Raw genomic sequence first — 27,685 nt, 5'->3', positions numbered from 1 at the left:
CCCTCGACCTCAATGCGCTCACACCTTCCCGTGCAACCCCCCCCCCCCCACGAGGGCCAAAGCTTAACGGAGACCTCCCATCATAATCATTAGTGTCACAAGTCGCGTTCGTCTTTGCATCACATGCACGCATGCATGCTGAGCACTCCCATTGGGTCGAAACCGGATCTTCCAGTATGTCACATTCTATCTTGGTTGTACATAAAGTGTAATGTACAAGAGGTGTGGGAATGTTTAGAATTTGGAGTGTGTGTGTGTGTGTTCATAAGTGATAAATGTTATTTTCAATCTATACAGCACCTTGTAAAAACCTCCTCGCATTGTTGCATCATGCCCGACTCCGGTGGAACAAATTCAACAGGTCCGAAAACCTTCAAATCACAAGGGACGCTGCGGGGAATTTTAAGTGTCCCTGCACCTGCTCCATGCCGGGAACGTCAGCTCTATGTTTGCCCGCGAAGGTCATGAAAAACGCACCCGCTGTGCTTGGCCCGCGACAACCCTGTAAGAACATGCATCAGGGACCAGATGGGCCGAATCGCAAACTCATCTGCTGACACCGTTAGGCTAAAACCAAAAGTGTTCCGTTATAACTTTCCTTTGGCTTTCTTGTCACGCAAATACGCAAATGCAAACCATCTGCCACTTTTCATCTGTATGCAAATGCGTCATATGTAGCGGTGTGACAGGGAAAGTCGAAAGTGCGTGTAAAAGTAGCAAAAAGTGTTTGATCGCCTCCATAAGTTCATCAATCATCCCTGTTTGTTATCTCATAATTTGTCAGAAATTGGTTACATTATCAAAAAGTGCATGAATTTGACTCTACATATAGTACATTGATTTTTTTTTTTAAATGAAAAGATTTTTCCCTTTTGCAGGCTAATTGGCTTGACATTTTTTCAGCATAACTGTATCTGTCTATGTCTCATCTGCTATGTGTCTTTATGCGTCATCTGTGCAGCGCAGGTTCATGATGCATTGAAGGGCAGCTCGGAAAATGTATGACTACTCAAAATAAAATGTTGTAATGGGACGGCATGGTGTCTCAGCTGAAAAGCGTTGGCCTCACAGTTCTGAGGTCCAGGGTTTGATCCCAGCCCTTCCCTGTGTGGAGTTTATATGTTCTCCCTGTGCCTGCGTGAGTTTTCTCCGGGCACTCCAGTTTCCTCCCACATCCCAAAAACATGCAACATTAATTGGACACTAAATTGCCCCTAGGTGTGAATGTGTGTGACTTGTCTGTCTTCGTGTGCCCTGCGATTGGCTGGCAACCAGTTGAGGGTGTGCCCCACCTCCTGCCCGTTGACAGCTGGGATAGGAACCAGCATTCCCGCGGCCCTTGTGAGGATAAGCAGCTAAGAAAATTGATCAATGGACGTTGTAATGGCTCTAAAAATGTGTGTTGTGTGTGTGTGTGGGGGGGGGGGGGGTTAAGGGGAAGATGCGCAAAGCGGGGGAAAATATCCTCCCACTACCCCCAAATATGCTCCTGTCTAGAGTTTAAAAAACAAACAAACACGCATGGACTGCAGATCACTACGGACCCCAAAAAGAAACTTACCCATTACAATGGGAAAAAAAACGGATTTATTCTCCCCCGACCCTGCCATGTCCCTTTAGGGACTCTGTAGATGCTCTATAATACTGATGGACCAACCTGGACATTGCTTAAGAAAAATAAATAATAATTTTACTTTAGAACAAGTCGAGTTGGACACTCCCATTCAAATCATTTTAAAAAGGAACTTTCTTCGCATCTGAAAAGAAATGATAATGAAATACAATTATTTATTCATTGTATTTCCATTCATTTCATCCATCCATCTTCTTAGCCGCTTAACCTCACGAGGGTCGCAGGAATGCTGGAGCCTATCCCAGCTGTCAACGGGCAGAGGCGGGGTACACCCTGAACTGGTTGCCAGCCAATCAGAGGGCACATAGAGACAAACAGTCGCACTCACAATCACACCTAGTGGCAATTTAGAGTGTCCAATTAATGTTGCATGTTTTTGGGATGTGGGAGGAAACCGGAGTGCCGGGAGAAAACCCACCCAGGCACGTGGAAAGCATGATAACTCCACACAGGCGGGACCAGGATCGAACCCAGGACCTCAAAACTGTGAGGCAAATGTTTTCGAGCTGAGACACCGTGCTGCCCCCTTTCATTTCAGTGGCGAGACGTTATTATAGTGTAGCTGTTTTGAGTTGCAAGCAGGGATGTTTTACGGCTTAAAGTCACATATCAAGGCATCACCGCATATGATATTGTCAGCAAAAAAAAAAAAAAGGACAGAAGCCAGCATAAATTCTTCAATATTTCTTTATAAAGTTCGTGCAATACAGTGTATGAGTTTATCACACATTTAGATAAACCATAGTCATTTGTCTGTATATATCCACTACATATGATTCATATTGCCCACATAAATGCTCTCTGTGTGCATGTTGATCACTTTTTTTTTCTTCCCGAGAAGGTTGCCAAAGAAATTTAAAAAAAAAAAAAAAAAAAAAATTGGAAGCGTTTCCTTTGTTTTGTTTTTTGTTTTTGTTCTGTTTTGAAGTTTGGTGCTTGCATCAACGTCGCAGGATCCTCGAGAAGAGAAAAGAGAAGAAGAGTGTGGAGGGCTGCTTACATTCTCATCACCTTCGTCAAAGAGAAGAGGAGCAAGGAAGCACAGTGAAAATCTTTGGGGAGCTTTCTGTCGATGATTAGCGGGGTTGGGGGGGTTGGGTCAAAGGGTCACGGGGGGGGGGGGGGGGGTAATGAGGTAAACCACCAAGTAAGAGTCCAAGTAACAAAAGCTCTTTTTTTTTTTGGCGATAGAATTTACAAATATATTTTTTTTTCTTTTCTCTAAAACACACATTTACATGATTTTTTTTTTTTGCCACTGAAAATTAAATGTGTCATTTTGGGACTCATAGAAAAAGGGTTTTGTTTTTTTTAACCTGTTTTTTTTTTTAACTCAGGCAGTCAGCTTGGAACTGGTTCTGTACATATTTTATATTTTCTCCCCTCGAAATTGAGAGGTTGTCATTAATGCCCGAACAACAAACATCCCCACCACGACTAAGCGCTACAAGAAGTACTGTCAACACGGATTTCAGAATGAAAAGAAGACGAACGGAAAACCAACTCGTTATTGTTGCATCGCTTTTTTTTTTAATCGCTATTATTGGAAGACAATTTACAATATTCACATAAAAAAAATGGAATCAACGTCGTAGTAGATGTTGGCGAGTCATAAGAAATCATTCACTCCTACAAGATTTTGTGCACACTCATGCTGGACACAGTAACACGTTGCTTGTCCCTCGACGTGGAAGGGGGGAAAAAAAATCACAGTAAAAGTCAGCAAGAAGGAAATATTTGATCCAGATGACGCAGCGAAATTGGAACTCGTCGGCGTGGCCATCCAATACGTTTCTTTTTATCACCGATGCGTAACGATACTAAAGTCGTGACGGCAACAAATCCCGCGATTGTTTTTTTCTTTGGCTTTTTTTTGTGTCCATTTGAGTTACGCGTTCTTACATTTGTTCCAAGAAATGCTTTTAATTTATTCCCGTCAGTCATTCATTTCATAGTGGTTCCCTTAGCTTTAGCGCTCACAGTTGTGTATTTTGTCCAATCAGATTTCAGCCTTTTTTGTGTTGCCATGTCAGTGTAATCTGCCTAGGGTTACGCATTTATCTGATTTCATTGGTCTCTAAGTTAAGGTCATACTAAGAGGCCAAAAGTTTGTTTCTTTTCTAGCAATACACGCGGATTCTACCAATGAGGATAAGGAGCGTCGTTGCACATGGACCTTAAACTGCATATGAAGTATATAGAATAATTGCTCAACGAAGTTGCCACAGTGTTCTCTCTTTCGACTCGCTTGCTTCGATTCATGGTTCAAGATTCGAGATCGGCCACGAATGGTTTGTGACGCAAAGAATAATCACAACAACAATTGACGCTGACGCAGATCTGGTAAATTAGTGGTAATATTGCACAAGGTAACAATTTTCATAGTAGCCCAAGGTTAGTTTGCATGTTGATCGTTAACAAAATAAATCATTTCTAGCGTGTGGAAATATCAAAATAGTTTTGTTGTGAGAGTTCATTGTTGTTGTTATTATCGTTCTGATACTACTGCACTCTCCTTGTCGGAGAGATTAACATTTCCGCTGTACTCCACGATCGCTACTCGTTGCCCCCCCCCCCCCCCCCCCCCCGCACCCAAGACCCCCTCACACAGGTGTGGTCTTCCTATTGAGGGTGTTGGAGTTGCTCTCTCTGTCTCCCTTCAGCCTGTCCAGAGTGCCCATCCCTCGCTCCCTGTCCACCGTGGACGAGGTGAAGGCGGGCGGTCCGGAGCCCACCGAGTTGGACATCGGCACGTTGGAGTTGGAAGAGTTGGAAGGGTTGTGGGACTTGAGCGAGGGCAACGTGCCGCTCATCATCACGCCCCCGCCGCCGCCTCCCCCGACGCCATCCTTGGGGAAGCAGTTGTGGAGCTGGTAGAGCGTGGCCCGATCCACCGTACCGTACATCGGCGGCAGAATCCCCATCTTGGAGTCGCGGGACAGCGTGTAGAGCGAGATGTCGCCTCCTGCCAAGGCCGCGTGGGAGCGCGAGTGCGGGTTGGGCAGCGTGGACACCGAGATGGGGCCCTGGGAGAGAAGCGCCGACGGGGGCAGACCGAAGTTCTTTCCCACGCCGCCCCCCACCGGCGAAGGGTCTCGGGAGCGGGAGGGGTCGGTGGAACGCGACGAAGAGCGGGACCTGCGACGGAAGCGGTAGCTGGGTAGGCGCAGCATGGCGTGCGTGGTGCTCTTGAAGATGTCGGTGCGAGAGCGGCACCGCAGCTCCTTGTTCTTCTCGATGTAGATGTTGACCGCCAGCACGCCCACCATTTCGGCCATGATGAAAGACAGACCGCCGAAATAGAAGGACCAACCGTATGAGTACTGCCACTTCTTGTCTTCGTCCTTCTTGGGAGAGATGTCGCCCAGGGCTGCCGAGATGTACACGATGACTCCGATGATGTTGCTCAAACCTGAGAGAGCACAACAGTACCGCGATTTACATTCACACACTTATCGGGTTCTATTTCCGTGAGTAGTGTGAATCGCATAGACTCTGCAAGGAGGTAGGTTAGACCTTGTGGTGGTAATTTCATTCACAACATTTGGGCTCGTGTGGGTTTGTCCACAGCTGACTTCAACCCTGTCCAAATGAAACGGCTCTTCTCGGGAAATACAGTGCCTTGCATGAACAATAGCGCATGAAATATGTACTCTATTTTGACAATGTGATGTTAAATCCTCTCTCATTTAATAGTGTTTTGTGAAGATTTTTATCGACAATTACGAATTTACAGGGACGCTGCCACAGAGTCACATGACTTACGTGCGCGGATGTGACGTGTAAGGTGCCGCACCAAAGGCTGCATTACATGGGACACCGTTTATGCCCAGCGCTGATTTCTCGCATTTATCCTCATTTGATGAAGAAATAGCAGTATCGGTTGATTGGGAAGATGGAGCAATACTTCCATACAGATTTGAACCTGTATGACAGACGCGGATGGTTCTTCAGACGGGACTGACGCGGAGTCTGACGAGCATCCTGCGCGTAGGCCTCCAAGTAGTCAGACTCCGGCGTCATTCCACCCGAAGAACCATCCAAATATTCCACATTATTTACAGCCACAGGTTCAAATCTGTATGGAAGTATTCCTCCGTCTTACCGATACTGCTATTTCTTCATCAGATGAGGATAAATCCGAGAAATCAGCACTGGGCACAATGTAATCGAGCCTTTGGTGCGGCACTTTCCACGTCACATCAGCGCACGTAAGTCATGTGACTTGCGAAAACGGCAGCACCCCTGAAAATTCATAATTGTCGATAAATATCTTCTCAAAACATGAATAAAAGAGAGAGGATTTAACATCACATTGTCAAAATAGAGTACATATTACATGACCTATTGGATACACTGTTCGTGCCAAGCACTGGATTTCCCCTTTAAATGCCACGCAATGGTCTCACACGGAGACATCGTAGATAAGCGATTTGTGTAAACGCAATGATATGGGCGTTGGCACTGCTTTTTCTCAGTGTGGCAACATACAACATAAGCGGGTACCCTTATTAAATACAGAATGACCTGAACACTGCTGTTTTTTTTGTCCGTGGACCTCAAGTCGCTATCCCCTCCAAAGAAGGTATATAACATTTAGCATTTTGCCATTTGGTAAATTAAACACAAGGCAGTTGAGTCACTTTGTGGGTGACATCCCATCCCTCAAAAGCAGGTTGAGGCAACAGGGTCCTTTTATTACTCGTTTACTATTACTTGTTTATTACTTACTGTAAATAACGTCTCAACGTTACCTGCAGCCACAAACAGAATCCCCGCCCCCAGGATGATGTTCCGCTTGCTCCGATAGAAACGGCTAGCAGCAATGCACACGCCTCCCAATAGCAGCAGGATGGCACTGAGGATCGGGAAGATGTTGGAAGCCCTCACCACACCTGCAAAGCCAAAGAAAAAGTGGTTAGCCAATAGCCACACAGAAATTACTCTACAAGTAATCGCTTCTTTATCACCATCATTTTAGGTATCCATTCATCCATTTTCTTGGCCGCTTATCCTCACAAGGGTCACGGGGAGTTCTGGAGCCTATCCCAGCTGTCAACGGGCAGGAGGCGGGGTACACCCTGAACTGGTTGCCAGCCAATCGCAGGCCACATGGAGACAAACAGCCACACTCACAATCACACCTGGGGGCAATTTAGATTGTCCAATTAATGTTGCATATTTTGGGGATGTGGGAGGAAACCGGAGTGCCCACCTGGAGAAAAACCACGCAGGCACGGGGAGAACATGCAAACTCTACACAGGCGGGGTCCGGGATCGAACCCGGGTCCTCAGAACTGTGAGGCCCCATTTCAGGTATGTTGCATGTAAATGCATCATGAGAACATATGCGTGCATCCACTAAACACGCACACACACACACAGACGGACACAGACACACACACACGCACACACACACACACACACACACACACACACGCACACACGCACACACGCACACACGCACACACCACACACACGCACACACGCACACACGCACACACGCACACACACACACACACACACGTACACACCTAAGACAACTGGGCCACGGGAGATAAAATGCCAGCGAAATGCCAACAAGATGCCCGTGCAACACTATAAACAATCTTGTGTGCACACGTGCAGCAGATCATAGAACACAAACACTTCCTTGCGGGGCATTTAGCGTGAACTAGGCCGCATCATATCTATCTCACGACTTTTAGTACACAGCGTCACGTGTTTGCTTCTTCACTGCGGCAATAGAAAAACAACAACGACGTCGGAACGGCATCAGTTTGACTCACGTAGGACGTACTCGGCCCCGTCATGGTCAAAGTCCGCATCCTCTGGGAAGTGATTGATCTGAGAACACACTCCCCGCTTTACTCCTGAGACGCGAGAGAGAAAGCGTGTGAGAGGGAGAGAAAAAAGTGATGAGCGCGCACAAGCATGAGAACAAGAAGTTATAAAGACAACTGCGACAAACGGAGAACAGCGGGCGTCCCTCCCGAGAGCCAAAAAGGACCGACATCAGCGTCAGCGTCTGCTCAGCATACAGATCAAAAAGCGCAGCCGACGGTTCTTGTTTGGGGTGTTGATGACACGCACGTGCTCGCGTCGTGTTAGTAAATACATACAAGTGTGCAGACATCACACACACGCATGATGATGACACGGCTGATGATTGTGAGATAAGATGGAGTGGTGGAATGAAGACACACAGACGGAGGGACAGATGGACACACGTGGGATGAGTGGCCGCCTCCCTTTCTCACTCCGCAATGTTGCTCTGTGAAGAAGCAGATGGAGGCACACATCAGCGCAGTCACACACGATATTGAGTATAATTTTTTTTCTTACTGTATTGTAATGCCTAGTTAGAGTCGCAGATGCGCTTTTTATCCATTTATTAAATGACTGGAGAACATCAAAACGCTGCGTAGGCTCGTGCAGAAGCTGCTGCTGACCACAGCTCACGCCCAGACACGCACAAGATGATTCTCCGACATCACACGCCATCCCACCAGCCCCGGCCTCTTAATGGCACATGAATGTTAACAGACACTACAATAAATATAAACTCTACATTTTCTACAGGTTCAAATGTTTCAAAATTGCATTTGTAAGGTTCAAATCTGTTTAAGGCCATTGTTCTCAAACTTGTTACATCAAGTACTGCAGAAATATACTTAGTTCCCCAAGTACCACCGCAAAAACCAACATTGAAATACAGTAATGTAGTAGTCACATCTGTTCACCAATAACAATAAAAATGTACTATTGTAAGCCACTGTAACATTATGGACAGTTTGAAGATTAACATGATTCCTGAATATGTATAAATGAAAAAAAAAAAACAACATTTAAATTAAGATTCAAATTCAAACATATTGGATATAAAAGTTAAAAAAAAACATATTGTATGTTTTACATAGACTTAATACCTATTGCACTTTGAATATTTAAAAACAGTTGACTATAAAATGCAAACGATTGTACTGCATTTAAATGTTAAAGGCAACTGAACTATAATTAAAAATGTATTGTACTTGAAAAGTAAAAATGTACTGCACAGAAAGTACATAAATCGTAAAAAGAACTAATGTACATGAAAGTACAGTCCATGAAAGTTTAAACAGGCAGTGGACAAGGCTACAAGCAAACAAGATCGTTACTTTATAATTCAAATGTCAATTTTTATTTAGTTCAATGATTCTTTCATGTACCATTGGTAGTACTACGGACTGCACTGCCTTCTCATCACACGGCCTGTCCATAAACAAACAGCGCAGCTCAGCTTCTGGCTAGCAGACGACGCAACGCCGGAAATCGCTACTTTCAGTAGCATGTAAACAGCACATCCCTAACCTGCTGGTCATCACTTTTTTTGTGTCTGTGTGTGTGTAAGGGAAATCATAACTAGGATATGACCCTTGACAAAAATGATTTTGACACCCCTTGCGAAATTTGTGTCCTGTAACATCAACCCAATTTGGAATTAGAGAACACTTTCAGAAGAGACTGCCCGTTTGTTTTCAAGTCATGTCCTTGAGCACCCTTCCCGCTGTTTTCATTCAATTGCGTGTAAGCAAAACAAAGTGCACAATTAAATTATTCAATCCACCGTAGTACTCGACGATTCCTTGAGCAGCCTGCTAAACGTGAACGTCTTCCCCTAAATTCAGCGTAGCGTCGGATACATAAAAAGAAAACTAAAGGCTCCTATTGGCTTCTTTGCTCTGTGCCAGTCGAGTGTCGGCGCCGAAAGACGCAGCGGAAGCTGCAGCTGCAGCACACCGTGGGCATATTTTCTTGCAGTTTAGCCGCATCTGACCGCATGCCTGCGTGGCCGCTGAGCATCTCGCTCGGCTGAACGGAAGACAGTTGACCTGGAAGCCCCGCCAAGGCGCTGTCGGCTTTACCGCCACCCAACCTGGGAGGCGAAAGACTCGAAACGGGAGAGGAAAGGACCGAGCGCAACTGTGACGTTTGCAGGAGGAGTGAAGGTGCTGCGAGGACGAGATCTTATCTCTAATTGGCTGTTTCGCTTGGAGACCAGGCTGGATTAAGCCGCCATTGCTTTGGAAAACCCTAATCAGGTTTGGTTTGAGTAGATAGCCTTTACTACGAAAAGTGTGACATCATGGCAGATGACAGAAAGGAAAAATCTGACCTTGTACACAGTTTCATGGCGACAATAGCCATAAGCAAGAGACATCTGGATTTTATTTTATTTTTTTCAAAAAGCACACTCTATGTTCTAACCCTAACCCTGTGATTCCCCATCGACTAATCCAGCAACGCATGGTGTCCAATCCCACTATGAGCACATCCACGATGGCACCTGGAGTGTTTTTGTCTAAGACCACTGAGCCGACCGACCAAACTTCATTGTCGCTTCGCTCCACAATCCTCCAGGTACACGTCACATTCACTGACATCACTGTGTAATGTCGACGTACTTGCAGGAACGCCAAACACTACAATGATTGGACAAACATCGTGGTACACAGCAAACTTTTTGCGGGCCGTCTTTCAACACAATTGAACCGGAAACGATTTGGGTGAAAATGGACACAAACAAAGCTGTGTATAGTGACAAAGAAACATTTTCATCACGAAATTAAGACCTTTTTTCCCGCCTGCGTAGTGCTAAAAATGGATGTTTATAAAAATTCAAGTTCTGAGAGAACAACAATGGCTGTTGTCGTCTTGCCATCATGTGAAACTATTTCAAGGCCATTGTGCTAAAAGAATGCTCGGCCTATATTTGGAATTCATCAGCTATAACCATAGAACCCAAACTCGGTTGTGTGTGGACCAAATCAACAGGTCCACCTTTTTGTCATTTATGGAAAAAAATGTTTAGTGATTTTTTTTTTTTGACAGATTCGTTGGATCAATGTTTAGGCAATTTAACACACTAGTAAAGGGCACACTAGTAGAAGGGCATCCGGCGAAAAAATTGTGCCAAACGTATGTGCGTTCGTCTGAGATGACACGCTGTGGCGACCCCGAAAGGGACAAGCCGAAAGAAAATTACTTTACCAGTAATTCCAGTACTATATACTAGTCTAACAACTTTGGCATACTTGTAGGGCAAGTACATGTTACTAGTGAAGTCAAATTACCAGTGGGCATTTTAGTGCCACTAGTAGGGTCCAGGAGGTGACACATGCCTACTAGTTAATTTCTAGCTAAGCACGGTAGTTTACAAAAGGGGTATTACTACCGGGACACATTTGTTGTATCAGTGCGCTATATTGCTTTACGAGTGAGGACAAAGAGCGCAAACAGCGTACCGGTAACCGGACCCTGAACTGAAGAAGAGGGAAATGAACAATTTCCAAGTTTGTTTTGAGTCATGCCAACTTTGGTTCTGGATTGGTTGATTTTGGTTTTCATAACAGACCAAACCAACTGCCCCCCCCCCCTCTCCAAAATAAAAGAGCAGGAAAAAAAAATAGCATTGCTCAACGAGCCAATAGCTTGAACTGATAAGATGAAAGTTTTATGTGTATTTATGAGCAGAAATATACCAACACTTTGTCTATTTGTTGCTTATCCCATCCCTGTGTACATCGTTGAGTTTTGTGAGTGTTGCAGTCAGAAGCTCACAATGGAAGTTACACAAACGGCTCTTCCTGGGGTCTGGACTGAAGGCAGAACTTTTGTTCAGCCACTTGGCTAAACGGTGGCAGCCAGTGCTGGCACAATGATTAATGGATTGTTTGGAGAGAGGGTCGGGCTTCGCTATCATGTAATTATCCCTTAATTGTTTAAAATGGCTTCTTGTCACAACGGCATGGTCGAGGAGGTTGATGCGTGCTTTGCTCATAGTGACGATAATTAGAGCTATTACAATATTGCGCTGTGTTGAAAACAAACAGCAGGAAAGCAGATTCTAGCTGTTGTGACCACTGTGGGTCTTTAAGAGGATGACACAAACGAAGGGAAACAAAAACTAATTAGCGCTTCCCTCCTTGAGTAAAACAGTGTGAATAATGTTGGTGTTTCCTGGAATTAAAAATGTCACGTGGCGAAACAGCGACCAGGCAACGTTCTCGCAAACACAGACTCTCAATATTTTTCGTGAGCAGCATAAATCTGGTGTGACACACGGCGTAAGTCTGCATGAAGAAGAGTTGGTAATTTCGTGAGCCAGCCCACCACCTGGCTGTAGCGTGATCACATGAATAAATTGGCTTCACTCATTCCCTTTAAATGTGCTGCGCTATTAGTGTACTGAAAGTCATACACAGAACTACAAGCATACCGACAATGATTCAGAGGGTTCGATGACCAATATTCACTTGTTTATGAAAGGTAGATGTCTGACATCCACCACAAATGTCCACGGAACTGATATCAGTTGCCTGCAGACAGATCGAATCCACCAAAATCACGTTAGACCAACGGTGTATCTACTGCGCCGGACCTGGATGTGTCTGAGCAGGCATCTGTTTAGATCGTCTTTCTGCCACCAAAGTTCTCATACGCACGTTACAGGATTTATTTATTCAGGATTTATTGCACCGAGAGGTCCAGTTAATCACAGAAAAGTCTGCCAAATTGTCACTAATGTGCAGCTAGCCTTTCCCTTGTAAAGAAACTCAAGATACGCCAGTTTTTGTACCTTCGAGGCAGCATATCCTCCAGAGTCCAGAGTGGGTGAGCGCCCCCGGGTCCTTCTTGTCCTTGTTATGAGGGTCGTCCTGGGTGACGTTGGCCGTGCTGTTGCAGATGAGGGCACGGGAGTACAGCCAGTAGTCCGTCCCTATGGCCACCGTCATCAGGCCGAAGGCAGCGAATGCCCCCACGGTGGTGAGGAGGATCTGGATCCCCTTCTCACACACCATGCCTTTGCAAATAAAAGTAAAGCTATGTTTACATTTGGTACCTGGCTGCCACGGCGGCCTGAAAATCAGGTAGTCGTGAGACGATGCATTAGAATAGGATGAAAATGTGACCGGTCGGAAGGGAACGTCCAAGCATCCGCTGAAAGTTTGAGTCTCTCGGACTCAGCAACCCCTTCCCCCATTTGACCCATCAGGGACTGCAATGGACCTTGAAAAAATTCAGCAAGACTTGGAAAAAAAAAAAAAGGCCTATGCCACAATACGTTGCCGGTACCTCAGAGAAAATGGAAAAGAACGGAGAAATCATCCCACATAAAGACTTGTTTAACCTCAGCGGGCCGCACTTCATTAAAAAACACAGCAGTCACGCAGGTGAGCACAGGAGGGAGGGGCAGAAGTGCCACTATATGATGATGTGTCCTTGGAAGGAGACTTTGGATGACTGTGCTGACGCCGCTTAACAAGCCAGAAGTGATGTGAGACACTACGGATCGCACCCTGCCCGCCTACTCCATATTCATAACGCCCTGACACCCTGCTCCCCTTCGAGCTTGGAAGGCAAGAATGGGGAGGAATGCATAAAATAACATACACACTCAGGCAGGTGGGCTATATCCCAGCCACCGGAAGCTTTACTATGTTTCCATGACTCAAATATGCAGGGATGTGTAAATATGAGAAAGAAGCTGGACAAAGTAGCATCCAATTTTAAGCTAGGCGTTGTTCCACATGTTCAGTGGATACACCCACAAATTTGAGTGCAGTGATGAGAAAGCTTTTTTGTAATATGTAATTTTGAAGCCTCATTTTATATACTTGCTATCCACTACTTTTTTAATCATTTAATATTGGCAAGCTTGTTAATAACACTGTCCCCTCTGTGGTGTGGGAAATTTACAAGATATTTTCACCACAAAAATAGTCAGTCAATGGGACGCCGAGAAAACAGCTTCAGGGCTAAAGATTGTAAATAAAGTCAGTCTCTTCCCGTTTTTGTGTCATTTTTGCTGTCATGGAGATTCGGTCAAACATTGCACCACTTGGCACACCTGCCCAATCGAAAAGGATCTAGTGTTGTGATGTTGCGAGATGTGAACAAATCAACCCGATTTGTTTGATGTACTTGGCAATACTGCTGCTCTAGTGGCCCCCATCAGGTGGACTGTAATATCCATCCATTTTGTTTTGCCGCTTATCCACATGAGGGTCGCGGGGAGTGCTGGAGCCTATCCCAATCGTCAATGGGCAGCAGGCGGGGTTCACCCTGAGCTGGTTGCCGGCCAATCGCAGGGCACATGGAAACAGCCGCACTCACAATCACACCTACGGGCAATTTAGAGTGTCCAATTAATGTTGCATGATTTTGGGATGTGGGAGGAAACCGGAGTGCCCGGAGAAAACCCACGCAGGCACGGGGAGAACATGCAAACACCACAGATGGAGGGCCAGGATTGACCCCAGGTCCTCAGAACTGTGAGGCCAACCCTTTACCAGCTGAGCCACCGTGCTGCGTGGACTAATAGTCAAGCTGAATTCCTTGAACTGTACCTTGATCCATAAATATAATAAAATGTAATGGACCGCGTCACAGCCAATCTCAATGTTTAGTGGCTCAGGGTAATGTAGTTTTCGCGTAACCTCGCAAACTTCCCGTTTTGGTCGCTGCATCACTTGGAAGTCTCTCTTTTTCCATTCGTGTACTTTTTTTTTTATCTGATAGTCTCCAATAATCGAACTTGCATCCAAGAAATTGGGATTCAATGTGATCATTTGTAAGTGTAAATTTGGATTTGAAGTCCTGAAAACAACTTTTACAAGCAAACAATAAACAAATTTGTGTTTAACGACACATTTTGTCAGGCTGTCCTTGAATGATTAATTTTGCTGTCCTTAAATGATTATTTTTTCTGTATTTGCTCTTTAAGTTCCAGTAAAGTGAAAAAAAAAATATCTTGCAAATCTGACAGAAGAGTGTTGTCCAAAACCCTTCCAGACTTGAATGTTTTTTGTTTTTTTCCATTATGTGTTAAAATGATGCTTACAAATGGTGAAAAACCAAACCGCTCTGCGTCAGTTTCGACTTACCTGATGGCGAGTTTCTGTCCTTCGACTCAATTTTGAAATCTTTCCCTTCCTCGTCAGTGAAGAACGTGCTGCCCCTTCAATCCGGACAGCATCCATCGACTGTTCTCAGCCCCCCCACCTTCTCTTTCTCTCTCTATTTCTCTCTCTCCCTCTCCTCTGAGCACTCCCTCTCTCTCTCCCTCTCTGATGTTCCTTCGCTCTTTCTCACTGGTTTCGCCGGTGCCAGCTGAGGTTGAGTCTTGGACGCCGGTCCCGTTCCCCTTCGCTCGCTCCTCCGCTAGCAGGAAGCCGGCACCAAAGGGGCCATCATCGCTGCTCAGCTGCTGCACACACAAATAACGAATGGGCCGTTTTAATATGCAGATTGAATCGGACAGGGCCCCATTTCGGATGAAAACACGAGCGCATCATTTCCTCAACCCTTCAATTGATCATCACGGCGAATTCATCTGTAAACTGTGAGTGTGTGGTGGCCATTCGACATTTTTGCTTGAATAATTCATCTGAAATAGATGATGTATCCTTTATTTAAGGGAAAGTTTTTGCCACTGAAGAACATTTGGGAAAGTCCCGCAAATGCAAAATGAACTTTGAAGTGGTGGAATTGGAAATCTGAGAGGAAAAAGCAAACAGAGGTTACAAATTTGGGGTTATCCGGTATTACGTATAAACCACATTTTCTTTGATTTACCGTAATTCACACTGAGTGTAGCTATTGGATGTACTGTACAAGTATTTCCCCATCCCGCGTAACATTGCATTTAAAACTTGGGACAGTCCCTCCGAAAAACTGCTCTGGTGGAGGCCAGCGCCACTTTTCACCGTGTGCTGCAATGACCCAGATGCGAGGTACTGCAAAGTTGAAAGGAGTTTTGTCATGGCTGATACGATACACAAGTCCTTCTCAAAGTCAGCCCTTGGAGAATTCACAAGCTACATTTTTAAGTGATGAATAGACAATATGTCTAAACTTTGTTGTTTTTGTTTCAAGCATTTCAAAACGTTTAAAAAAGCAGAATAGTTCTCTCAGCTCTCCCTCGGTTTGCTAGAGCTACGTTGGCATTGCTTTGCACCTGGTTTCCATCTGCCTGTCAGACACGATGTGTAAAGGTGCAAAATCATCCATCCATCCATCCATCGATTTTCTTAGCCGCTTATCCTCACTGTGGTCGCGGGAGGCTGGGTACACCCTGAACTGGTCGCCAGTCGATCACAGGTCACATATAGCATAGACAAAATAACCATTTTCACTCACATCGCACCAATGGGTAATTTAGAGTCTTCAGTTAACCTAAGAAGCACAATTTTAATATTAAAACATCAGGTGTAAGTCCATCCTGCAAAACTTCAACCTTGTAGGTTTCACTGTAGTCACGCAGATTGCTCAAATCCTTCTCCCGGCGAAATCCAAAATACCAATTTAAGTACCGCAATGCTTCTTTTTTTTTTTTTTATCTCGCCCTCTCGTCCTTTCACGCTCTCCTGCACTCGCTCGTCGCGCCGCTCTCTGTTAATTATTGGCAGGAAATGGGAAATGCTGATAATTAAATGGCAATTATGATCTTCTTCTACACAAGGGACTTTTACGGAGGGGAATAAGTTAGGTTACGCTAAAGGTCGCACACATGTGTGAGCCTTTCTGGGAGGCCTTGGAGATAGTGTGGGCCTTTTTAGATGTGTATATTCCTCGGGGAGCGACTGTATGGTCATAAAGTCGGAAGGTCGTGGTATTCTACACACAAACACGCACACACGTGTTGTTTGCATCCACGATGTATAACTAAGCTACGCTGCAGCGGCGTCGCTTGACAGTTTACATAATAAGGAGGCAGGACAGAGCAATACGAATATGAGGAGGACGTCTGGGGGGGCGGGGGGGGGGGGATACGTGGCTGCGATTCAACAGTTTCCAATGCAGCAAGGAGGAAACACGCAGTCTTTCGTTGCATCTCTGTATGAGCAGGAGAAGGAGGTGGGGGGGGGGGGGGCTTGCAATGCAAATGGGATGTAACCTATTTTGCTCCCGGTGCCATATTGCGTCATCAAATATTAACACGGCTTCATGTCTGCTTGGTGTGTGTGTGTTTGCGTTGCTGTGTCTAATGCTTGCATTTTCTTGGGGGTTTTACTGAGAGGGGTGGGGGACAAAACAAAAAACAAAACAACACTGCAGGATGCGTCTCCTCCGTGCCAGTCGTGCGTTTTAGCCACTGCACATGCGCCGCTTGAGAGCATCTGTGTCGCAGTCGTCACACAGACGCACACACACACACACACACACACACACACACACACACACACACCACACACACACACACACACACACACACGTTGATTGAGCATCAACTCACGCTTACTACAACGACTTGAAATATGTTGCCCCTCCAACACCTTTTAATTTTTCCCCACGCTCTTATTTGCCCCCCCCCCAGTTCCCTCACTCTATGCTGATCTATACTTTCTACGTTACCATGGTAACAATGTCGGGTCGGTCCTCTCTGCACCCCCCCCCCCTCACGCTCCTCTATTCAGACGACGAGATGCAGCAAGTCGTGCTAGAGTCATTCCGCCCTTTAGCTTCCAGTGTTGACACTGTGTTGGTCCACGTGGTCCAATCAAGACACTTGGAGAACAAAGGAGTGCAAACAATTGCTGCCTCTAATTTAATTGCTTGGTATCTTTGCACTAATGGGCCAAATCTCTACCTTCCTTTGTCAAAATCCTTTGAAAGGGCTGTGTGAAAAAGTACAAATTACCATTACAATATTGCTCTGTTTCAATCGGCACTGTCAGGAAATTATGACTTAACGGTGTTCTTCTTCTTCTTCTTACGGTTTTAGATTGCAGAGTAGTAGATGTGCACTGCATTACGCTGAGAGGTGTATATTTTGGTTTCCTTAATCATGCAGGTACATGACCGCTGCAAAGTACTACACATCAGTAGTCACTGTAATAAACACGTTATTGCTGTTAAGATCTTTTTCTCAATACAGGTACAAGTGTACCTAATCATGTGCCCATTGAGTGGCTATAACAACGGCGTCCAAAGTCCAGCCCGCCGGGCATTTTTAGAGGCCTGCGTGTCTACTTGTCTACAATAAATAACATTCAAAAACAGCAATATTAAAAAAAAATAAAATTAATTAAGTTTGGGTGTTGGAAAAGTGTGTGTAAGAGAGGGGGGCCTTGCAACATTCATGTCACGAACCTCCGGTACTGGGCTGGACCCAAATGCAGGACTCCGAGACGCGAGCATGATGTCAGGCATGGTTTATTCAAGGAACAGAGTTGTACATGGTGTAAGCAGTCCGAGAAGGCAGAGGCACAAAACGCTAAGAAGCGAGGTCTGATTACTAGGAGACAAACTAGGAAACATCAACTAGGACTTGACTATGACTATGCAACATAAACTAAGTCAGGACTAAACTGTGGTGGCACAGAAACACTGTGACGAGGATAGCTCAACACTACACTATTCTCAGCGGTCAAGATCCCGACTGTCAGTGAATACAACTCACTAACTCAGGACAACGAACTGGCAAATGCCAGTGACAAAAACTCCAACTTCAATGCCGGTGTAATTTCAGTCCCAAAGACAAACAGCTGTGAGCGGTGACAAGTGTCACCGCCCAGAGCAGTGGCCTGGCCACCCCCCTCTTGGCAACGGCCAAGTCTTGCTCTGTGAGACTCTCCTGAAAATTATTACGACTAGTGCAAATGATAAATTGGTTTCATGTAAAGCTTTTATACAGATGCAAAGACGCAAAGAAACTATTTACAACTAAAATAGTCAGATCATTTCTCTTCATTTCACCCCTGTGAATAAAGACAACTGTGTCTCAGAAGCAAAAATGGTTTCTGCTCTCTGTCAAGATAAAATTTGTGCACATATTAAAATAATCAACCTCCAGTAAACGCTGCTGTCGTCTTATCACAGATTTCCTGTTTTTTTTGGTTCGGAAGGTGAAGCTGTGATTCAGCTGCTGCTCAGTGCATGGGTGGATAAACGCTACTGCAATATAGGGTGGTGGGCCACCCCAAAAATCCAGAAAAATCTATAATCGAAAATTATGATAGTGGTACAGTGAATGACCACTTAGCTCATCTGCCTCACAGTTCTGAGGACTCGGTTTTCAAATCCAGCTTTGCCTGTGTTGAGTTCGCAAGTCCTCGCCGTGCCTTTTTCTGAGAAGTCCGAAGTTTCCCACATTCTTTAAACCTGCAGTTAATTAAAGATCCTAATTTGTCCATAGGTGTGAACGTGAGTGCGAATGGTTGTTTGTTCATATGAGCCCTGTGATTGGCTGGCGACCAGTTCGGGGTGTACCCAAAGCACGCAAATGAGGTGGAAATGTGGAATTGAGCACCACACGTGAGAGACATTCACCGGGCGAATGTAAATGTTACATTACTATGGAATCGTTACTTTGAAGGTAAAGTCACAACACTTTGACTGCCAGTTGCAAATTATACTCTGCTGTTTGTCTCCATGTGCCCTGCAATTGGCTGGGAACGAGTACAGGGTGTACCCCACCTCCTGCCCGTTGACAGCTGGGACAGGCTCCAGCACTTCCCGTGGCCCTCGTGAGGATAAGCGGGAAAGGAAATGGATGGATGGATGGATGGGTACTTGGCAACAAGGACAGTGATGTCAATCCCAGTACTGCAATTTCTGGGTGGCCAGTTCGTCTTTGCCATTATTGGCACCTTCTATGGAGGCATCACAAAAGAAGCCAAAGAAGAAGCAAAACACACGTGTGGCATGATGGTGGCTCGCAGGGCCCGCTGAACAAGTTTAGGAGCTTTGAGCTTCGGAGGAGCCAGTGTGTATATTTGTTTCTCGTGTTCACAAAAATTGTAGTGATAGCTTGAAGCCAGAAAGAGTCCAATTAGCTGCAAGACTTCAAAGGCCACCAGGGACCATTATACAGAAACTGCACTGCTCAGGAGAAACATTGAGCTGGAAGCAGACTCACCTGTCCCGCTCATCATCAGAATTGCGTGCTTATACCAAAGAAATGTGCCGAACTACCAGAAGAGATGCACGACGCGGAGACGACACACATCTGCAATCTTTAGATGCAGCAACCGAGCTGCAGTCAGTCACCGGTCACATCATTAGGTACACCTGCACATCATGAGACCCGATAGGAAAGCTGTATCCTAAAATAATTGTAATAGTACAATAAGTCTGCTCAACAACAGGTTGTAGTCTGCAGCGGTGTAGAACTGACCTATGGGAAATATAATCATTTTAATACAACCTCAAACATTTTCTTCCGCATATTAAAAAACATGACACACACTTACTCATATAATCTATGGTAAAAGCCTTAACGTATAAATATTATAGTGTAAGGTAACCCAGTGAGTCCTAAAAACATCAATAAATATTGTTATACTTTAAGCTATACAAATATATTGTGACTTGTAAACAAATGCACTGACAGAAATGTATATCCATCCATCCATTTTCTGCGCTGCTTATCCTCACAAGGGCCACGGGAGTGCTGGAGCCTATCCCAGCTGTCAACAGGCAGGAGGCGGGGTACACCCTGAACTGGTTGCCACTCAATCGCAGGGCACACAGAGAAAAACTGTCACACTCGCAATCACACCAAGGGGCAATTTAGAGTGTCAAATAAATGTTGCATGTTTTTGGGATGTGGGAGGAAACCGGAGTGCCCACCTGGAGAAAAATCCACGGAGGCACGGGGAGAACAAGCCAACTCCAGACAGGCGGGGCCGGGATTGAACCCGGGACCTCAGAACTGTGAGGGCAACGCTTTACAGCTGCGCCACCTTGCCAGAAATGTATATCTTTTACGCAATTTTTTTACACTTTCAAAAATTTGTGAGATGAGCGCTGTATGGAGGCAGTATTATTAAAAAAATATTAGCATATTAAAAAAAACTAATAGCATTTTTTCATCATAAACAACAACAAACTGGCATAAATGCATTTAATTGCACTTGTAGTTATACGCGCAAAAGCATACATTTGGGCAGATTTGAATTTCATGATGCAGACGTAAATAATTTGTATTTGGCGAGTGCACCTGTCCCGATGTGACCAACAATATCAGGCGAAAAGGCACAAGGTGTGCTTGGGCTCGCTGCTTTTTAAAAATAGTGTTGTTACGTGAATATTTCATAGCAAAAGATAATGTTCCTAAAGAGGAGAGAGCGGGGCTGCACAGGCTCACTCGAGGGATCCGAGGATTACAGGTTCAAGTCCCGCATTGGATGCAAGTACGAAAATCTGGTCTGGCTGGTGAAGGCAATAGGTAGCTAAATGTGTGTGTGTGTGTGTGTTGTTAAATGAAATGTTTTCTCTTCCTAATCGTGACACAAAGCTCCACAAACGCATAAATATCTACAGGCGGGCCCACGCCAAGACACTCTCAGGTAGATCGACACCAACATGAGCAAAGACGCGCACGTACACACAAAGAAACACAACGCCACAAAGCACCAACACTGTCAAATGAGATGACAATAGAATGGTAAAATAGGTCATCTTTAAAAGGCACTTCAGTGTCCACCTCCGCCATCATGTGACCTCGTCCCTGCTTGTCGGAGCACGAGCGCCCGAGGAGGCGCTGACACTAACACCTTGGTCTAAGAGGCTCCCGAAATAGTGCTTTAGGACGGCCGGACGCTCATGCGCATGAGCATGATTATACATGCGGAAGCGCACTCTTAAAAAGTACTCTCCAAGATGATGTCCCTTTGCGGGCTTCAGAATTATAATCACAATCAGCTTTCCTGGCTCAGTACGTTACAAGACACCCAAGGAATATGGCTGTGCTCGTCGGTTGCCACTGTAGTACAACAACAAATAGCCACTATGCACAAATGTACATCCATCTATCCATCCATCCATCCATCCATCCATTTTCTTTTGCCGCTTCTCCTCACAAGGCTCGCGGGGAGTGCTGGAGCCTATCCCAGCTGTCAACGGGCAGGAGGCACTCTGAACTGGTTGCCAGCCAATCACAGGGCATATCGAGACAAACAGTCACACTCACAATGAAACCGACGGGGCAATTTAGAGAGTCCAATTAATGTCGCATGTTTTTGGGAGGTGGGAGGAAACCGGAGTGCCCGGAGGAAACCCCCGTAGGCACGGGGAGAACATGCAAACTCCACACAGGCGGGGCCGGGATTGAACCTGCGACCTCAGAACTGTGAGGCCAACGCTTTCCAGCTGATCCACCGTGCCGGCCCTCTATCAATTTAGAGCAATTTAAAGTGACGACAAGTGCAATGATCTGGCACAGTGAATTCTCAAACATATGAATGGCCAAAAGCGATCAACAACGCAATATAAACAGTGGAACGTGATAAAATAGTGGTGCCATAATTCAAGGGATCTCTTTGTAGGGATTAAGTAGAGAATGTGTGAATAATTATGAATGCAGCACATGTCTATTGTTCTTAATATTTGGAAAAATAATCATAATTTGCTTCCAACCTGTATCACTAGCTGCTAACATTACATACATAATACATAACATTCTGTGGGTGCACATACGGAATTTTGCACATTATCTTTTCTATTAAACCATAAAATGAAAGCATAAGAGTGAAATAAAGAAGTGGATTGCAACAAAGAGTGGACGTGGGCAAGAATAGAAGAGAAGAATGGGGATATACTGAAAGGCTCCTTGCTCGCATGCATTTTGGTGACAGCGACTGCTAACTTTCATTCACAGGCGCATATGAACTGCGAATCATCCTGTGAATCATTACATGAAAGAAGTTGAAGAAACTATGATTTTTAAAAACATTTTTAGTACTCTTGTGTTTGCCAAACAAATCTGAGCGTTCATCTGAGATGTTACGCTGTGGCGACCCCTAAGAGGACAAGCGGAAAGAAACTTACTTACTTACTTACTTTGACTCTTGTGTTTGGGTCCCAACCTCAGTGGAACAGTTCGAACACAGCAATGTGACAGACCGTGATGGCTGCCAAGGTATCTATCGCACTGCTAAAATGTCATAATCTCTACTAGAACAGCTGAACTTTATTTGGAGCTAACAAGAGGGAGTTTAAATGGTGCCACATGTGTGCTGACTCTCATTTAACGTGTTTGGATGTCATGGGATAATTCTCAACACAGCCATGCCTTCACTTATAGGAGGGTGTGCACACTTGTGCAAACAATGTCACAGTTCTTCCTTTTTACTTCCGCACTCAAAAAATTCTTTTAAACTGTGTTGATAGAGAATGGTGGGAAAAGTTTTGAAACGATTTATCTGGTTCAATTTTTTATGTCCACTGAACATGGGAGATATGATGATCACTTCAGAATTGCTTCCTCCCCAGAGAAAGTACGAGACAAGATCGAGAGGAGTACAAGACAAAGAGAGGCAACGGGGACAAGTGAAAAACAACAACAACAACGAAACCTATTGTGTAAACTTCACTCGTGATCAAGTGTTTAATGATTTTCCCACAAACATACGAAATCCGTGTGGGCTACTATTGACTGGAATGAGTCACCTAATAGTATAATCATCGACTTGGTCGCAATCCAGAATCCTCAGACGGCGTCTTGAAAGGTCGCACGCGCGCTACGTCCGCAAAAGTATTGGGACACACGACTTCATCAAATCACTCATCAATCAGGGGGTTGGACTACATCCTTCGGTTACCGCTGGATCTCAATTATTCATCTCAACATGACAATTGCGTACTTCCATCTTTGCGGGAATCATTCGGAAAGGCGCCGTTACGCAAAAGGAAATCGTCATAAATGCACAAAGGCTAGGTGTCCCAATACTTTTGTCCAAAAGCCCCATACAGAACGTGGTGAGGGTTTCAATACAAGGGGCATGCAACTTATGACATAACACACTTTCTGACCACAGCATGAGGTACACGTACACGTTCTAACCACATCCAATAACGCTCAGTATTGATCGACACTGTCGGCGAGGCATCCATTCAATGTTGTTGTAATTCAATGTTATTGTGATCGTACATGGGCGCACGTTTGCAAGTGTGTGGACAACGTCGCTTCAAACTGATTGGAAAGGCAATAATTGGAACGCAGCCCTTGTGCTGAACCTCTTTAAATTGTCCAGTTATATTCAGACCACTGTTTTATAGACTTTGCCCTTCATCCTAACGGAGACTCTTCTGTCACATAATACACCAGACACCTGCGGCCAGATGTACCAACCTGCTTGGACCAGTTTCTTCACTTCCTTACCACACTCACCATTGCTCTGGATTGTTGACCCCAAGTATTTGAAGTCCTCCACCCTTGCTATCTCTTCTACCCCACCGCCCCTCTCATTCACGCACATATATTCTGTTTTACGTCAGTTAATCTTCATTCCTCTCCTTTCCAGTGCGTGCCTCCATCTTTCTAAATTGTTCCTTCACCTGCTCTCTGCTTTCACTGCAGATCACAAAATCATCTGCGAACATCATAGTCCAAAGGGATTCCAGGCTAACCTCATCTGTCAGCCTATCCATTCCCACTGCAAACAGGAAGGGGATCAGCACGGATCCCTGATGCCCTCCCACCTCCACCTTGAATTCTTCTGGCACACCTACAGCACATCTCACTTCTGTTCTGCTGCCCTCATACATGTCGTATACTATTCGAACACAGTTCTCCGCCACATCAGACTTTCGCATGCAGTACCACACTTCCACTCTTGGTACTCTGTCATAGGCTTTCTCTAGAGCCACAAAGATACAATGTAGCTCCTTCTGACCTTCTCTGTACTGATCCACGAGCATCCTCACGGCAAATAATGCATCTGTGGTACTCTTTCTAGGCATGAAACCATACTGTTGCTCGCAGATACTTACTTTGGACATGTTCAGAGGCGAGAGAGTGAGTATATTGGTGGAAGGGTGCTGAGGATGGAGCTGCCAGGCAAAAGAGCAGGAGGAAGACCATAGAAAAGGTTGGTGGATGTGGTGAGGGAGGACATGAAGACTGTGGATGTTAGTGATGAAGATGCACGAGATGGAAAAAGATGACACGCTGTGGTGACCCCTAATCGGGACAAGCCGAAAGGAAAAAAGAAAAAGAAGTGGCCGGCGAATGTTTACTGCAGAGACTTGAAATCATGACTGTTGAGCCCATTTGAACTTCATTTCTAACTCAGTTGCTAACCAAAACAGCAGCATCTCATGTCATGTCATGGAGACTTATTGCTTGTTGTAAATGACTTTAAAGGAAAGTTATTGTGCAACGAAAGCTCTTGGCAAGTCTTAATCCTTGATACTTAATACCTCTGTACTCATACTCATAAAAAACGCTCAGATATTGCTTCACCAGCCTGATGCACCTCTCGGGTAGGCGCTATGTCAGTCGAACCTCCGTGTCACACAAATCACTCCGCGCACCTCTACTGCGGGGTGTGCTGACACGACGACGTCGCCCTCACGACCGCGTGACTTTTATCTCCACCCAGTCGGGTTTTGTTTATCGCCGTTTCTCTGCGTTAGCCCGGGACTGCCATCTTCATTTTTCCCCCCACTTGACATATCTTGTGATATACCCCCACTTTTGAACAAATAAATGGCCTTCTCCCCCTCACTGTCGGTTCCTCCCCTCTGCAGTTGAGTAAATGAACATCCCCGGCGAGTGTTTGCGGAAAAATACGGTCAACGTGGTGCATGCATCCTGCATCCGGTAGGTGGGGGTCACATGCCAGGTCCTGATGGGTGTCATCATGGTTGGTGCGTTTTATTAAATAACACACACACACACACACAACACACACACACACACACACACACACACACACACACACACACACACACACACAGTATTAAGTGTTGTGCCTGAGCACTGCAGCTTCCTCATTTTATTTATTTATTTATTTATTTTTTTGGGGGGGGGGGGCTGAATACTGCAGTGCACACTCCAAATGCAACATCCCCTCATCCCTCCCATCCTCTCCATGTGCTTGAATGACAACTACATGAAGAATGGGTGCTAACAGTGGGGGTTCTTTTTCTTTTAGTGGACAAACATGCCGCAGATGAACATCATGTGGGTCATCATCAACACGACGCCCTGCAGGGGGTGGGGAGGGGGGGGGGCAAGAGGCTATGTTCTCATTCAGAAGCAGTGTACAGAGAAGGCTGCAAGCGTGCAAAGCTAGTGGATAGTGATGCAGGCTGCGGTGCATTCATTAACGGATCAGCCCCACACATACATGCATCATCACCCTGCCTGCACTGGCAACTCTTCGGGGTTGGGGGGGGGGGGGGGCGCAGGGGGCAAAATGGACGCCTGGCAGCACACAAATCACGTCAAGATTTCTATAAATGGTCGATCAAGGCACACATGAGAAATCATGACTACATCAATTACAACATGGATGCAAGACGGGAAAGAGGGAAGGAGGATGGAGGGAAAGAGGGTGAGGGGGGCTCACACTGAGCTATTATAGGGATGTTATTTGCATAATAGACGCTGCTAATTATAGTCCCGGCGCTATAGTAAATAGTCCAGAAATTATGCCACCGGGCATGTTTTTCCCACTCAAGCCGCGACGGGCTAAGTTGGAGAGCGTCAACGTGCGAGTGAAAGTGGACGATCTGCAGTGCAATCAGCTGCACGTTTTTTTTTTTTTTTTTTAAACAGCAAATTACACGCGTGCGCGCGTGGACGCAAATCGAAAAGCAACCAAAAAAACACGCTGCGGCGGTTTTAAGGCTGGAGGAGGCTTACCTGCACGTTGCTCCGGGATGTCAAATCCTCTTGTCGCACTCCACAAGAGGAAGGGAGGAGATGATGGTGAGGAGGAGGATGATGATGATGATGATGGAGGCAAGGAAGAGAGGAGTGCATGCGAGGGTGGGGGGCAGATATAGGGAACACAAGGGGACGGTGTACACGCTGGATGGGAGGAAGCTGATCCGATGCAACTGTGAAATGAAACAAGACCTTTAAGGTTGGCTCATTAGTAATTATATACAAATATATATATATTTTTTCCCAAGAAAACAGGCAGTGGGAAGGGGTACAAAGGCATGATCATGTGTCGGAGGGGGGAGGTCAAACTAATACACGTCACTGACAACGTGCGAGTTTATCAACAGCAAGCAACTTGCCCTATTTTATAAAAAGGTACCCAAAATGTCACAATTAATCACAATTGTTGCCATCACGGGTCATCACACCAGTGGTTGTCCAACTTTTTAAACAAGTGGTGTCAAACGTATGGCTTGCGAGCCAAAACCGGCCGTCAGGGGTTTCAAGCTGGCCCTTGGGAATAAAGAAGAAAATCGAGGCTATATTTCATTGAAAGTGTTTTTGCTCATTTTGCCCACTGGAGGGCCAACTAATGAGCACTTGCCATTTAAATGACATTCTGAAATTGGTTGCTTCTCACAATCTGACACCTGATACTGATGCAGTCATGAAGGTTAAAAAGGTGTCAAGATCCTGGGGCAAATCCCTCCCATTTCATTCAAAATGCTCTGGTAACTTTGCCATTCTGTGAAAATTAATACAGCCCTTGTACAAATGCTTTAAGACACTGAATATCGCAAAATGTTAATCAACTGCTTCAGGTCTAAAGGAGTCATTTTGGCGGAACCTTTTTTTTTTTTCTTCATACGGCCCCACAATTTCTATGCATTTTTAGTCACATGGAAAACTGCATGCTCTTTGGTGTGAACGGTAAATTGAAGTTGTCAACATTCCCAGATAAATTTTTATGGGACATATCGCTGGCATCAAATGAGAAATAAGTGAATTAAAAAAAATTAAAATGTTCTCAGTTTGAAGATTTGTGGTCTATGGAAGTGGTTCACATTAAAACGTGTAATTAACGACATTATAATGTGAAACATATCACGTTATAATGTGGTAGTAACCTTTTTTTTGGGTGTGGCAGCAATACGCTTCCGTAAATATGCTTCCGTACTGGTCTTTGCAAAGTGTTCTACTAAATATTAGTTGGAAAGGATTTGCAAGTCAGAATATTTGTGTTTTAATTACATTTAACACATCACAACTTCATTAGATTTAGGTTAGGGTCATTAGGTTTTTAGTTATAAACATTCTTCATTTTATGTTAAAAGAAGTGACTCCTAAAATCAATAGAAATACTACTTATATTGGCACTACATGTACCT

The 27,685-nt window shown here is 45.1% G+C and overlaps 1 protein-coding gene across 4 annotated transcripts; it reads right to left on the bottom strand.

Annotated features, from left to right (window-relative positions):
- Window positions 1–4,236: 4,236 nt before the first annotated feature.
- On the bottom strand, window positions 4,237–26,405 carry cacng8b (calcium channel, voltage-dependent, gamma subunit 8b). Of its 4 annotated transcripts, none has more exons than XM_061820111.1 (7): window positions 26,274–26,405; window positions 14,563–14,885; window positions 12,255–12,479; window positions 7,779–7,907; window positions 7,423–7,506; window positions 6,388–6,528; window positions 4,237–5,045 (listed from the first exon to the last, which is right to left on the bottom strand). In XM_061820111.1, the coding sequence occupies exons 3-7, from the start codon at window positions 12,475–12,477 to the stop codon at window positions 4,237–4,239; spliced, it is 1,386 nt and encodes a 461-aa protein (XP_061676095.1). In that variant the 5' UTR covers window positions 12,478–12,479; window positions 14,563–14,885; window positions 26,274–26,405. The 4 variants fall into 4 exon arrangements, with proteins under 4 accessions (XP_061676095.1, XP_061676093.1, XP_061676094.1 ...); XM_061820109.1 differs by lacking the exon at window positions 26,274–26,405 and adding an exon at window positions 22,463–22,576; XM_061820110.1 differs by lacking the exon at window positions 26,274–26,405 and adding an exon at window positions 22,455–22,567.
- Window positions 26,406–27,685: the final 1,280 nt, after the last annotated feature.

This window comes from Syngnathoides biaculeatus, chromosome 5 (genome assembly GCF_019802595.1).
Source record: "Syngnathoides biaculeatus isolate LvHL_M chromosome 5, ASM1980259v1, whole genome shotgun sequence".
Classification (NCBI taxonomy): Eukaryota; Metazoa; Chordata; class Actinopteri; order Syngnathiformes; family Syngnathidae; genus Syngnathoides; species Syngnathoides biaculeatus.
The sequence above is the reverse complement of the archived record's forward strand: the minus strand, read 5'-3'. Positions and strand labels throughout refer to the sequence as shown.